Source organism: Bufo gargarizans, chromosome 2 (genome assembly GCF_014858855.1).
Source record: "Bufo gargarizans isolate SCDJY-AF-19 chromosome 2, ASM1485885v1, whole genome shotgun sequence".
NCBI lineage: Eukaryota > Metazoa > Chordata > Amphibia > Anura > Bufonidae > Bufo > Bufo gargarizans.
Genome location: NC_058081.1, coordinates 59,141,039 through 59,157,048, shown reverse-complemented (window position 1 = coordinate 59,157,048; position 16,010 = coordinate 59,141,039). Strand labels below are relative to the sequence as shown.

The window sequence follows — 16,010 nt, the reverse complement described above, 5'->3', positions numbered from 1 at the left end:
CTGACCAGCACAGTACATGTATCATAGCTTTGTTTCGCTGTTTACCTTTGCTGTATTACAGGAAAAAAATGTATTAAAACTGAGAATCTGCAAAAAAAAAAAATTAAAAATTAATTTCACCTCCATTTTGTTTTAATTCCTGTGGAACACCTAAAGGGTTAACAATATTTCTAAAATATGTTTTGAATAATTTGAGGTCAGTTTCTAAAATGGGGTCATTTATAGGTGATTTCTATTATGTAAGTCCCACATAACTGAATTAGTCCTTAAAAATGTGTGGGGCGGGGGGGGGGGGGGCGGTTGGATATTTTCTTGAAAATTTTAAAAATTGCTACTAAATTCTAAGCGAACATCCCCCTAAAAATGTACAATTTTGACATTTACAAAATGATGCCAACATAAAGTTTAGGATTTGTTTTTAAATAAATAAAGGTGAAACATAGCGACCCAAATTTACCGCTAACATAAAGTACAATGTGTAATGAGAAAACAACATCAGAATGGCTTGGATAAGTAAAAACTAAAGGTACATGTCAGATTTCCAAAAATACCTGGTGACGAAGGGGAAAACTGGCTGGATCGTGTTTTCTTCATGATGCATAGCTGTGATTTTGTAGACTTTTTTGTTTGTTTTATTAAGAAAAGTTGTACAAAAAGTCGTTTTTATATCTAGTTCATTACTTTTGAAATTTACAAATTCATTTAACTAAAGTGTTAAAATGTTTTCCCTTTGTTACATAAACGATGTGTAGGTACATTTACATTTATTTCCAATTATGAGGAATAACAGCCCTCTGCCATGTCGGGGGGCACCCAAAGGGCAAGTGATCGCCAGTGGTATTCTGTTCTGCATACTGATACTTAGGGGTGCACCTAGCCTTTCTGCTGCCTGAGGAGAAAACTGAAATGGCGCCCCCCCCCAATGCCAATTACCCAACCTAACCCCTTCCCTTCAGCCCATGGGCTTTCGGCTGCCCTCCTCTTCCCCCTACCTGGTGCTGCCTGAGGCGATCGCCTCACCTGGCCTCATTGGTGGCGCACCCCTGCTGATCCTCAGGGCTCACAATAACAAAATTAAAAAAAACTGTGCTAGTACACTTAAAGGGGTTTTCTAGGACTTTTATACTGATGACCTATCCTCTTGATCGGTCAGCAGTATCTGATCTGTGGGGGCCTGATACCCTGGACAATCAGCTATTTTAAAATGGCACCTGCGCTCACAGTAGTGCCATGGCCTTCTTCATTTTTCCCTAGGCCAATGATGACACGTGTATCGGTCATGTGGCCTAGGAGCAGCTCAGCCCCATTGAAGTGAATGGGGCTGACCGCGATACCGAGCACAACCACTAGACAATGTACGGCGCTGTTCTTGGTGAGCTGCGAGATGGAGTGCCAGTGCCTTCTCACACAGCTGATTGATGGGGGCCCCCCACCAATCAGATACTGATGACCTATCCAGAGGTCATCAGTTAAAAAATCTTGGAGAACCCCTTTAAATGGTTTTATACACATTAAAGTTGTTAATATGTGGGGGGGGGGGGGGGTGCTGAGTTGCGCTGTCTGTGCGTGGCTTTTTATCTCATTCATTGTAGTTTTGTAATATGGCCATTTTTTTTTTATACGCAGCAAGTTCCAAAGAATCCACATTGGAACTGCTCATAGAAGAGAATGGGAGGAATTTAAAAGTGCATGTTCCGTATTTGCATGCATAAATTGTTAGTATTACAAAAATAGCAAAAAATCTATGATAAAACAGAACAAATACAGCTGAAAAACAGACAGCTTATAGCCAGACACGGATAACGGATACAATACAACACCAGGAGGAAAAGGTATAATGGAGGATTGGTACCTCTCCCAGTATAATGGAAGGATTGGTACCTCCCGGTATAATGGAAGGATTGGTACCTCTCCCGGTATAATGGAAGGATTGGTACCTCTACCGGTATAATGGAAGGATTGGTACCTCTCCCAGTATAATGGAAGGATTGGTACCTCTCCCGGTATAATGGAAGGATTGGTACCTCTCCCGGTATAATGGAAGGATTGGTACCTCTCCCAGTATAATGGAAGGATTGGTACCTCTCCGTATGGAGATGGTACCTCTCCCGGTATAATGGAAGGATTGGTACCTCTCCCGGTATAATGGAAGGATTGGTACCTCTCCCGGTATAATGGAAGGATTGGTACCTCTCCCGGTATAATGGAAGGATTGGTACCTCTCCGGTAGGATTACCTCTCCAGTATAATGGAAGAATTGGTACCTCTCCCGGTATAATGGAAGGATTGGTACCTCTCCCGGTGTAATGGAAGAATTGGTACCTCTCCCGGTATAATGGAAGGATTGGTACCTCTCCCGGTGTAATAGAAGGATTGGTACCTCTCCCGGTATAATGGAAGGATTGGTACCTCTCCCAGTATAATGGAAGGATTGGTACCTCCCGGTATAATGGAAGGATTGGTACCTCTCCCAGTATAATGGAAGGATTGGTACCTCTCCCGGTATAATGGAAGGATTGGTACCTCTACCGGTATAATGGAAGGATTGGTACCTCTCCCAGTATAATGGAAGGATTGGTACCTCTCCCGGTATAATGGAAGAATTGGTACCTCTCCCGGTATAATGGAAGGATTGGTACCTCTCCCGGTATAATAGCAGGATTGGTTCCTCTCCCGGTATAATGGAAGGATTGGTACCTCTCCCAGTATAATGGAAGGATTGGTACCTCCCGGTATAATGGAAGGATTGGTACCTCTCCCAGTATAATGGAAGGATTGGTACCTCTCCCGGTATAATGGAAGGATTGGTACCTCTACCGGTATAATGGAAGGATTGGTACCTCTCCCAGTATAATGGAAGGATTGGTACCTCTCCCGGTATAATGGAAGGATTGGTACCTCTCCCAGTATAATGGAAGAATTGGTACCTCTCCCGGTATAATGGAAGGATTGGTACCTCTCCCGGTGTAATGGAAGAATTGGTACCTCTCCCGGTATAATGGAAGGATTGGTACCTCTCCCGGTGTAATAGAAGGATTGGTACCTCTCCCGGTATAATGGAAGAATTGGTACCTCTCCCGGTATAATGGAAGGATTGGTACCTCTCCCGGTGTAATAGAAGGATTGGTACCTCTCCCGGTATAATGGAAGGATTGGTACCTCTCCCAGTATAATGGAAGGATTGGTACCTCCCGGTATAATGGAAGGATTGGTACCTCTCCCAGTATAATGGAAGGATTGGTACCTCTCCCGGTGTAATGGAAGAATTGGTACCTCTCCCGGTATAATGGAAGGATTGGTACCTCTCCCGGTGTAATAGAAGGATTAGTACCTCTCACGGTATAATGGAAGGATTGGTACCTCTCCCAGTATAATGGAAGGATTGGTACCTCCCGGTATAATGGAAGGATTGGTACCTCTCCCAGTATAATGGAAGGATTGGTACCTCTCCCGGTGTAATAGAAGGATTGGTACCTCTCCCGGTATAATGGAAGGATTGGTACCTCTCCCAGTATAATGGAAGGATTGGTACCTCCCGGTATAATGGAAGGATTGGTACCTCTCCCGGTATAATGGAAGGATTGGTACCTCTCCCGGTGTAATAGAAGGATTGGTACCTCTCCCGGTATAATGGAAGGATTGGTACCTCTCCCAGTATAATGGAAGGATTGGTACCTCCCGGTATAATGGAAGGATTGGTACCTCTCCCAGTATAATGGAAGGATTGGTACCTCTCCCGGTATAATGGAAGGATTGGTACCTCTACCGGTATAATGGAAGGATTGGTACCTCTCCCAGTATAATGGAAGGATTGGTACCTCTCCCGGTATAATGGAAGGATTGGTACCTCTCCCGGTATAATGGAAGAATTGGTACCTCTCCCGGTATAATGGAAGGATTGGTACCTCTCCCGGTGTAATGGAAGAATTGGTACCTCTCCCAGTATAATGGAAGGATTGGTACCTCTCCCGGTGTAATAGAAGGATTGGTACCTCTCCCGGTATAATGGAAGGATTGGTACCTCTCCCGGTGTAATGTAAGGATTTGTACCTCTCCCGGTGTAATAGAAGGATTGGTACCTCTCCCGGTATAATGGAAGGATTGGTACCTCTCCCAGTATAATGGAAGGATTGGTACCTCTCCCGGTGTAATGTAAGGATTGGTACCTCTCCCGGTGTAATGGAAGGATTTGTACCTCTCCCGGTGTAATAGAAGGATTGGTACCTCTCCCGGTATAATGGAAGGATTGGTACCTCTCCCAGTATAATGGAAGGATTGGTACCTCTCCCGGTGTAATGTAAGGATTTGTACCTCTCCCGGTGTAATAGAAGGATTGGTACCTCTCCCGGTATAATGGAAGGATTGGTACCTCTCCCAGTATAATGGAAGGATTGGTACCTCTCCCGGTGTAATGTAAGGATTTGTACCTCTCCCGGTGTAATAGAAGGATTGGTACCTCTACCGGTATAATGGAAGGATTGGTACCTTTGCCGGTATAATGGAAGGATTGGTACCTCTCCCGGTATAATGGAAGGATTGGTACCTCTCCCAGTATAATGGAAGGATTGGTACCTCTCCCAGTATAATGGAAGGATTTGTACCTCTCCCGGTATAATGGAAGGATTGGTACCTCTCCCGGTATAATGGAAGGATTGGTACCTCTCCCGGTATAATGGAAGGATTGGTACCTCTCCCGGTATAATGGAAGGATTGGTACCTCTCCCGGTATAATGGAAGGATTGGTACATCTCCCGCTCCTGGTTTCGGTGTAGAAATACCAAAACAAAATACTGACCAGATTGCTATGTATACAATTTCACTCAGACTGCTCAGGCTGATGGTCTATAGCAGTGATGGCTAACCTCCGGCACTCCAGCTGTGGTGAAACTATAACTCCCAGCATGCTCCATTTATTTCTATGCAAGTGTGCATCTTGCGAGTCGTAGTTTTACCACAGCTGGAGTGCTGGAGGTTAGCCATTACAGGCCTATAGCGTTTACATTTTTATGCTGTTTTTGCACTTTATTTTTATAATCTGATTCTTGCTTTTAAGACAGCTATTCCTAACCAGGGCCACCAAAGCTGGGTGCCTGCACAGCCAGCTATCCTTAAGAGATCAGGTCAACCAGGTCTACCACCAGCGCCCACTGAGCTTGGGGAACCATCGTAATCTCAGCAAACCCATTCTACACTTGTCAAACCAAGTATTGACTAGCCAGAGGACCTTCATTGAGAACAGGTCACAAATGGAGCTGCCCATAGACGCACAACTTCTTCTCTTCTCAACAGCTTTTATCTCCAGACTCTCGGTTACTTCTGCACAACAATTTTGACACATTTCCCATCATCTCCAGCATGGTCTACTGCTATCCTACAATATTTTGCTCCTAGAGGTCTCCTCCTTTTGGATCGCATACATTCACCTATATCCCATCCTTACTGAACTGACTGCCTTGCAGTAATCTCTTCTTCTGTTTTCTTCACTTGTATAAGACTAAATTGTTTCCTCCTCAATCTAGTCTCCGATCTGACCCAACAGGAAAAATTCTGATATCTCCACTTCTTCAAGGCTTTTTGAATCGGTTCTTATCATTGAAACCTCATAATAAGATCTAATCACGGTGTTCTGTATTTTCCCTCTATCTTGCATCTAACCTTGCTTCACACACGTTCCTAGTAATATACTGTTATTGCTGGGGATAGAAGAGATCAGTCCAGTCTTTAATGAAATCTGGGTCGACCCATTTCTGATAAGCACATGATAGGCGCTGGAAGTCTCTGGTGGAAAATTGATGAGAAATGAACATGGGGTTGAATTTTGATCAGGGTTCAAATTGCCCTCTAGCACACATCCTCATCACCATTTATCAGGCATGGTTCCATGCTTTTAGTAGCGGTTGTGTCTGGTTTTACAGCTCAGTCCCATACACTTGAGAGATGCAATACCAGGCACAGCCACTACAAAATGTATGGCGCTGTCCCTGTAAGCCAGGGTGCCTGGTTTCGGGAGCCAGACCCTCTTGGATTCCCTGGAAGACCACTTTAATTTCCATATGCTACATGTCCACCAAGAAAAAGAACATTTGGAGCACACTATGAGATGAGGAGTTAAGTCATTTGTGTCTGCACCTGCTACCCAAAGCAATGGCGGCTAGCATGTCCACCACCGCTGCAGCATTATCTTGTAGATCTAGCCTTATTCTGTATGACGACCCCTTCCTATAGTGGTTTTGGGGTTCACCTTCCACAGGACCCCAGAGCTGGGGATATCTGCAAAGTGTTTTGTTTGTGATGCAATGTTTTTGTATGCACAGTACACCAGCAGATGGGGTATGGCTGGCAGTGGTTGGCATTAGGAATGGGACTAACCACCTATTGGAAGGAGAGGGCTGGCCCTGCTTCCTGCCAGGAGGGGGAGTCTTAGTTAGGACAGTGAGGAGTAAGGAAGCACATGCTAGAGCTCCTACTCCAAGGGTCTTAGGGACCAGTTCTCGTTCAAGTTCTTCTGTAAGACCACTACGCCAGAGAGCGTGCAAGAATATGAAAATATCAGATATCAGAAAAGCTACAGTGTTACAGTCAGCAAAATGACCAGCAATCACAGCTATACAGGCTCTGCTGCAGATGAGGGACTACGGTTCAGACACCCATCACCTAGATCACATCCAGGGCAGACTAACTCATAAAAGCATTCATTTTCACCCAGTGGACACCCACAGCCACATGTGCCAGCTTTCAGCTGTTATCCAGAAGTTCGGGAGAGAGATATCAGCAAGATAGCAGACTAGAGGAGCCATTAACTGCCACATTGCCGGCCACCATACCTCATCATCTTGGGAGAGAAATTGCACCATATACAACTACTGCTGGATGAACTACTTTTATTCTTCTACTTCTGGCCTGATTCTTTATACCACCTTTTCACTGGGCCGATCCCCAAGGCGCAAAGGTCTGAGGGAGTACACCATAACACAACATCTCATCAGGGCCACTATCACTCCCATCCTCTGCACAGGCTCCTCAGGGGCTCACTGCACTTCATATACCCCTGTTGATCAGCTGCCGGGGGAAGCCCTCACTGGCCATTCGATTCTCCTATACCAGTAAATACATGGTCATCCACATAGTTGTTTGCATCAGCATAGAGGTGTGAGAGAGCAACATCCATGTACACTGATAGGGCGCATAGACAGGGGCAAAGAGTCTTTAAAGGGGTTTCCCAACATTAAATGTTATTATTCAGCATGAAAAACTAATTGCATTTACTTTCTGCTACAAAAAAGCTCCAGTTGTGAGATATTCCCTTTACTCCACGATAATGGCGCCCCCTGGTGTTTATTCTGTATAGTAATGTGTATGCCCTGCTAGCGAGCTGAATGAGCAGGTCGCACATGCTCAGTTCAATTCTTCAACTGCCACAACTTATTTTAGAAGTTGTGACAGTAACAGGGAGAGAGCTGCAACAAAAAGGACCCCCCCCCCCCCCCCTGAGCTGTGATGGTGAGAAGGGTGCAGTAGAAAGGACATCATGTCCTTAGAGCTCTGATGAGGAGAGAGCTGCAGCAGGAAGGACACATCCCTGAGCTGTGATAGATAGAGAGCTGCAGTAGAAAGGACATGCCCCTGAGCTGTGATAGGTAGAGAGCTTTAGCAGAAAGGACATGCCCCCTGACCTGTGATAGGTAGAGAGCTTTAGCAGAAAGGACATGCCCCTGAGCTTTGATAGGTAGAGAGCTTTAGCAGAAAAGACTTGCCCCTAAGCTGTGATAAGGAAAGAGCTGCAGCAGAAAGTGCATGCCCCCAGAGTTGTGATAGAGTGAGAGAGCTGCAGGAGCAAGGACACACCCTTGAACTGTGATAGGGAGGGAAAAGCAGCAGAAAGGACACCCTCTAAGTGGGAATAGTTCATATATGTCCACAAAAGGGAAACCAATAAAATGCAAGTGCAATAAATATCAATGTCAAAATGTGCAGGACAAAAGACAATTGCCCATAGCATCGCGAGAATCAGATAGTTATATGCGCATGCGCAAGCCTGGCAATGTCCGTTTCCGGATCACAATAATAAAGATAATTATAATGATGATTGTCATACAAAATATTACAGCAGCAAAATAAGCAGCAGAAAGGACACCCTCTAAGATCCCAACCTGAAGAATATCCAGCAGAGAAAGTGAATGGGGAGATCCCTGGATCCATGTGAGGTACAGGGCTGGTTCCGGCTCTGCTATACTGTACTATATGATGTCTGATTTTTCATTTTTTTACATTCCTGGTGGAGTAACCCTTTAAGCTTAGCTGCTTATAAAACGTTTACATATTCCTTAGCTCTCTACATTGATTTTAATGTCACATCCTGATTTCTATCTGCTATTTCGTCAGAGAGGGTTCCTCCAAAAAACCCTCAGCCATCAGCCTCAAGCGTTCAATTCTCCTGCAGCGCCACCTCAGGGGAAGTGAAGTATTACACATTTCCCCCTGAAATCAATGAGCTGTCTGTGTAATGCATTGGAGACCCTCCTGAACAACCCCCTCAAGTTCCCAGTCATAGGGTATAAGAAAATGGATTTACAAACCTAGACAAGCCCTTTAAATAACGAATACCGTCACCTGTGTTCACAGATCAGAATAGGCAGGTTGAGTGGTAGACTGTGTGCGGGTTTGTGTGACAGCGTGGGAAGAAGAGATGGCCCGATGTGACGGTAGTATTGTACTCCTTGCCCAGTCAGTGTATTGTGGCTTAGGATCTAGGCCATTCAGGGTCACTGGGCGGGGAGTGGGTCACAGGGCAGTCACACATTGAGGACAGGGTTTGGCGGGTTGTCATTAAACACAGTCTGCACGGTCGCTGCCCCTCTTTTGCTTGGACACAGGACAGCAGGTGCCTAAGAGCATGGCCAAAAATAAACTCCCCCAAAGTAAAAAGAGAATTGTAAACCATTTACCCCCCTTGCCAACCCACTCTCCCCGTATCCCACCCCCCTCACTCCCTCTTTTTACTCACAGGCCGTGCCCGCTGCTTGCCCGCCCGCTCTGCCATTCTGCTGCATACAGACAGTGCCCCCCTCCCTCCCGTCTCTCACACCGCGCGTCCCTCCCCCTCCTCACACGGCTCTCTCCCCCCGTCCTCCTTTCTTTCCTCTCTCTCTCTCTCCCGTCTTTAAATACCAGGCACCGTGCCCAGGGCTGCACAACCGGGAGCAGATATGGGGATATTAACCGGGAACCCATTAACCCCTTGATTGACAATAACAGGTTGCGTATCAATAAAACCTTCAGGCGAATATTAGGACGCAGAGGCTTCCGGGGGTCTGTTCCCCTGAGACTGGGAGTGGAGATGATTGTGCAGAAGCCAATGCGTGTGTGCAATACAATATCTACCTTATACTAGAGATCGATTCTTTACAGCCAAAATTCGGCTCAAAAAATTGAGAAAATTTGGCCATCTTTACCTTATACATCAGATTATAATGCATCACAGTACACCGACGTGTTGTCCCTTTAAGAGAATTTAAAGGGTTTGTCCAGGATCCGAAACAGCGCCGCACCTGCCCATGGGTTGTGTCTGGTGGGGACAGGCTGCCATACCACACACCACCTGTGGACAGGTGAGGCTCTGTTTTGGGATGAAGCCATGTTTTTGTTATTTGTGACAACCCCTTTAAGAGTATGCAATGGAAATATTGTCAGGAAGCAGTAGGGGAGTCCTCCCAGTATATACTATGATGACATTAGGCACTGATTGGGGGTCAGTAGCAGCAGGGGCATATCGTTCATTTACTTGAGGCTTCTTTTTGGAGACTATGTACGGTATATATCATATAACATGTAGGAAACACTACCCCAGCTGACAATATTATGTATATGGTGGTGGTGGTATGGCGGTATATGTTCATTATCAGCTCAGCATGCTTGTTGTTTGCACCAGAAAAAGCTTGTATACAGGAGGTTAGTTGTGCAGAATCCCCCCCCCCCCCTCAGAGGATATCATACAGAAGAAAACTAAAATTACACCAAATGACATTATAGATGTAGGAACCCCAGTATACATTAGGAAGGCGGAGCATTAGGCTACTTTCACACTGGCGTTTTGGTTTCCGTTTGTGCGATCCGTTCAGGGCTCTCACAAGCGGTCCGAAACGGATCAGTTTTGCCCTAATGCATTCTGAATGGATAAGGATCCGCTCAGAATGCACCAGTTTGCCTCCGTTCCGTCTCCATTCCGCTTTGGTGGCAGACACCAAAACGCTGCCTGCAACGTTTTGCTGTCTGTCTGATAAAACTGAGCCAAACGGATCCGTCCTGGCACACAATGTAAGTCAATGGGGACGGATCCGTTTTCTATGACACAATCTGGCACAATAGAAAACTGATCCGTCTCCCATTGACTTTCAGTGGTGTTCAAGACGGATCCGTTCTGAACGGATGCAGACAGTTGTATTATCTGAACGGATCCGTCTGTGCAGATCCATGACTGATCCGCACCAAACGCGAGTGTGAAAGTAGCCTTATATGTACGCAATTCTTGTACTGGAGTAAAAGCTATGAAAACTTCAAAGTGCAGGAAATATTAGACTGGATTCATTGCATTGGCATCAACAACATTATCCCTGTACTGTGACATCACTGTGTACATTATATCTGTACTGTGACATCACTGTGTTTATTATCCCTGTACTGTGACATCACTGTGTTTATTATCCCTGTACTGTGACATCACTGTGTACATTATCTCTATACTGTAACATCACTGTGTTTATTATCCCTGTACTGTGACATCACTGTGTACATTATCTCTGTACTGTGACATCACTGTGTTCATTATCTCTGTACTGTGACATCACTGTGTTTATTATCCCTGTACTGTGACATCACTGTGTTTATTATCCCTGTACTGTGACATCACTGATTATTATCCCTGTACTGTGACATCGCTGTGTTTATTATCCCTGTACTGTGACATCACTGTGTTTATTATCCCTGTACTGTGACATCACTGTGTACATTATCTCTGTACTGTAACATCACTGTGTACATTATCCCTGTACTGTGACATCACTGATTATTATCCCTGTACTGTGACATCACTGTGTTTATTATCCCTGTACTGTGACATCACTGTGTACATTATCCCTGTACTGTGACATCGCTGTGTTTATTATCCCTGTACTGTGACATCACTGTGTTTATTATCCCTGTACTGTGACATCACTGTGTTCATTATCCCTGCACTGTGACATCACTGTGTTTATTATCCCTGTACTGTGACATCACTGTGTTTATTATCCCTGTACTGTGACATCACTGTACTGTGACATCACTGTGTTTATTATCCCTGTACTGTGACATCACTGTGTTCATTATCCCTGCACTGTGACATCACTGATTATTATCCCTGTACTGTGACATCGCTGTGTTTATTATCCCTGTACTGAGTGACATCACTGGATTATTATCCCTGTACTGTGACATCGCTGTGTTTATTATCTTCTGTACTGGACATCCTGTGTTTATTATCCTGTACTGTGACATCACTGTGTTATTATCCCTGTACTGTGACATCACTGTGTTTATTATCTCTGTACTGTGACATCACTGTGTTTATTATCCCTGTACTGTGACATCACTGTGTTATTATCTCTGTACTGTGACATCACTGTGTATTATTATCCCTGTACTGTGACATACTGTGTTTATTATCCCTGTACTGTGACATCACTGTTTATATCCATGTACTGTGACATCACTGTGTATTATTATCCTGTACTGTGACATCACTGTGTTACTTATCCCTGTACTGTGACATCACCTGTGTTATTATCTCTGTTACTTGTGACATCACTGTGTACATTATCTCTGTACTGTGACATCACTGTGTTATTATCCCTGTACTGTGACATCAGCTGTGTTTATTATCCCTGTACTGTGACATCACTGTGTTATTATCCCTGTACTGTGACATCACTGTGTTATTATCCCTGTACTGTGACATCACTGTGTTTAATTATCTGTCTGTACTGTGACATCACTGTGTTATATTATCTCCTGTACTGGACACCACTGTGTTCATTATCCCGCACTGTGACATCACTGATATATCCCTGTACTGTGACGCGCTGTGTTGATTATCCCTGTACTGTGACATCACGTGGTTTATTATCTCCTGTACTGTGACATCACTGTGTTTATTATCTCTGTACTGTGACATCACTTGTGTTTTTATCTCTGTACTGTGACATCACTGTGTGCATTTATCTCCTGTACTGTGACATCACTGTGTTTTACATATCCCTGTACTGTGACATCACTGTGTTTAATTATCCCTGTACTGTGACATCACTGTGTTTATTATCTCTGTACTGTAGACATCACTGTCGTTTATATCCTGTACTGGAACACGTGTTCATTCCCTGCACGTGACATCACTGTGTCATTATCCCTGTACTGTGACATCACTGTGTTTATTATCCCTGTACTGTGACATCACTGTGTTTATTATCTCTGTACATGTGACATCACTGTGTTTATTATCCCTGTACTGTGACATCACTGTGTGTATTATCTCTGTACTGTGACATCACTGTGTTTATTATCTCTGTACTGTGACATCACTGTGTTTTATTATCTCCTGTACTGTGACATCACTGTGTTTATTATCTCTGTACTGTGACATCACTGTGTTATTATCCCTGTACTGTGACATCACTGTGTTTATTATCCCTGTACTGTGACATCACTGTGTTATTATCCCTGTACTGTGACATCACTGTGTTTATTATCCTGTACTGTGACATCACTGTGTTTATTATCCCTGTACTGTGACTCACTGTGTTATTATCCCTGTACTGTGACATCACTGTGTTTATTATCCCTGTACTGTGACATCACTGTGTTTATTATCCCTGTACTGTGACATCACTGTGTTTATTATCTCGGTACTGTGACATCACTGATGTTATTATCTCGTACTGTGACATCGACGTGTTTATTTATCCCTGTACTGTGACATCACTGTGTTACATTATCCCTGTACTGTGACATCACTGTGTTTATTATCCCTGTACTGTGACATCACTGTGTTATTATCTCTGTACTGTGACATCACTGTGTTATTATCCCTGTACTGTGACATCAGCTGGTTTATTATCCCTGTACTGTGACATCACTGTGTTTATTATCTCTGTACTGTGACATCACTGTGTTTATTATCCCTGTACTGTGACATCACTGTGTTATTATCCTGTACTGTGACATCCTGTGTTATTATCTCTGTACTGTGACATCACTGTGTTATTATCTCTGTACTGTGACATCACTGTGTTTATTATCCCTGTACTGTGACCATCACTGTGTTTATTATCCCTGTACTGTGACATCACTGTGTTTATTAGCCTGTACTGTGACATCACTGTTATTATCCCTGTACTGTGACATCATGTGTTATTATCCTGTACTGTGACATCACTGTGTTTATTATCCCTGTACTGTGACATCACTGTTTATTATCCCTGTACTGTGACATCACTGTGTTTATTATCTCTGTACTGTGACATCGCTGTGTTATTATCCTGTACTGTGACATCACGTGTTTATTATAGCCTGTACTGTGACATCACGGTGTTTATTATCTCTGTACTGTGACACTCAGCTTGTTTCTTATCCCTGTACTGTGACATCACTGTGTAATTTATCTCTGTACTGTGACATCACTGTGTTTATTATCTCTGTACTGTGACATCACTGTGTTTATTATCTCTGTACTGTGACATACTGTGCTTATATCCCTGTACTGTGACATCAGCTGTGTTATTATCCCTGTACTGTGACATCACTGGTGTTTATTATCCCTGTACTGTGACATCACTGGTTACATTATCTCTGTACTGTGACATCACTGTGTTATATTCTCTGTACTGTTGACATCACTGTGTTTTATTAGCCTCTGTACTGTGACATCACTGTGTTTATTATCCCTGTACTGGACATCACTGTGTTTATTATCCCTGTACTGTGACATCACTGTGTTTATTATCTCTGTACTGTGACATCACTGTGTTTATTATCTCTGTACTGTGACATCACTGTGTTTATTATCCCTGTACTGTGACATCACTGTGTACATTATCCCTGTACTGTGACATCACTGTGTACATTATCCCTGTACTGTGACATCACTGTGTCTATTATCCCTGTACTGTGACATCACTGTGTTTATCATCCCTGTTCTCTGACATCACTGTATTTATTATCCCTGTACTGTGACATCACTGTGTTTATTATCCCTGTACTGTGACATCACTGTGTTTATTATCTCTGTACTGTGACATCACTGTGTTTATTATCCCTGTACTGTGACATCACTGTGTTTATTATCCCTGTACTGTGACATCACTGTGTACATTATCCCTGTACTGTGACATCACTGTGTTTATCCCTGTACTGTGACATCACTGTGTACATTATCCCTGCACTGTGACATCACTGTGTTTACTATTATTGTCCTCTGACTTCACGTCACTCTGTGCATTATCCCTTTATTGTTACATCTCTTTCTGCATCATCCCTGCGAATTAAGACCAAAATGATTACAACCTTTTCATTTTCTGAACATGCTGCTAAAGGAGGTCATGGTAGAGTCTCTTCTTACTCCTGATGCATTTGTAGTATACTTATGTGAGTGGATGATAAGTGAAAACTCTAGCAACAAATGAGTTAACACCTGCAACAGCGGCACGTTTAGTGGGATGTTTTCCTAATACAAACCGGATTCCAAAAAAGTTGGGACACTAAACAAATTGTGAATAAAAACTGAATGCAATGATGTAGAGATGGCAAATGTCAATATTTTATTTGTAATAGAACGTAGATGACAGATCAAACGTTTAATCCGAGTAAATGTATCATTTTAAAGGAAAAATACGTTGATTCAAATTTTCACAGTGTCAACAAATCCCAAAAAAGTTGGGACAAGTAGCAATAAGAGGCTGGAAAAAGTAAATTTGAGCATAACGAAGAGCTGGAAGACCAATTAACACTAATTAGGTCAATTGGCAACACGATTGGGTATAAAAAGAGCTTCTCAGAGTGGCAGTGTCTCTCAGAAGCCAAGATGGGTAGAGGATCACCAATTCCCACAATGTTGCGCAGAAAGATAGTGGAGCAATATCAGAAAGGTGTTACCCAGCGAAAAATTGCAAAGACTTTGCATCTATCATCATCAACTGTGCATAACATCATCCGAAGATTCAGAGAATCTGGAACAATCTCTGTGCGTAAGGATCAAGGCCGTAAAACCATACTGGACGCCCGTGCTCTCCGGGCCCTTAAACGACACTGCACCACAAACAGGAATGCTACTGTAAAGGAAATCACAGAATGGGCTCAGGAATACTTCCAGAAACCATTGTCAGTGACACAATCCACCGTGCCATCCGCCGTTGCCAGCTGAAACTCTACAGTGCAAAGAAGAAGCCATTTCTAAGCAAGATCCACAAGCTCAGGCGTTTTCACTGGGCCAGGGATCATTTAAAATGGAGTGTGGCAAAATGGAAGACTGTTCTGTGGTCAGACGAGTCACGATTCGAAGTTCTTTTTGGAAATCTGGGACGCCATGTCATCTGGACCAAAGAGGACAAGGACAACCCAAGTTGTTATCAATGCTCAGTTCAGAAGCCTGCATCTCTGATGGTATGGGGTTGCATGAGTGCGTGTGGCATGGGCAGCTTGCATGTCTGGAAAGGCACCATCAGTGCAGAAAAATATATTCAGGTTCTAGAACAACATCTGCTCCCATCCAGACGTCATCTCTTTCAGGGAAGACCCTGCATTTTTCAACAAGATAATGCCAGACCACATTCTGCATCAATCACAACATCATGGCTGCGTAGGAGAAGGATCCGGGTACTGAAATGGCCAGTCTGCAGTCCAGATCTTTCACCTATAGAGAACATTTGGCGCATCATAAAGAGGAAGGTGCAACAAAGAAGGCCCAAGACGATTGAACAGTTAGA

At 43.7% G+C, this 16,010-nt stretch overlaps 1 protein-coding gene across 6 annotated transcripts in view; it reads right to left on the bottom strand.

Moving 5' to 3' along the window:
* The window catches only part of ANK1 (ankyrin 1), a 183,501-nt gene that overhangs the window by 146,972 nt on the left and 20,519 nt on the right, over window positions 1-16,010 (bottom strand). For 5 of the 6 annotated variants that reach the window (XM_044278997.1, XM_044279000.1, XM_044279001.1 and 2 more), the window contains exon 1: window positions 9,005-9,055. The exons of the other annotated variant lie outside the window; for it this stretch is intronic. In XM_044278997.1, coding sequence (XP_044134932.1) covers window positions 9,005-9,040 — 36 coding nt within the window. In that variant the 5' untranslated portion in view covers window positions 9,041-9,055. Of the gene's footprint in view, window positions 1-9,004; window positions 9,056-16,010 lie in introns of those variants that run through there. 6 annotated transcript variants of the gene reach the window in all.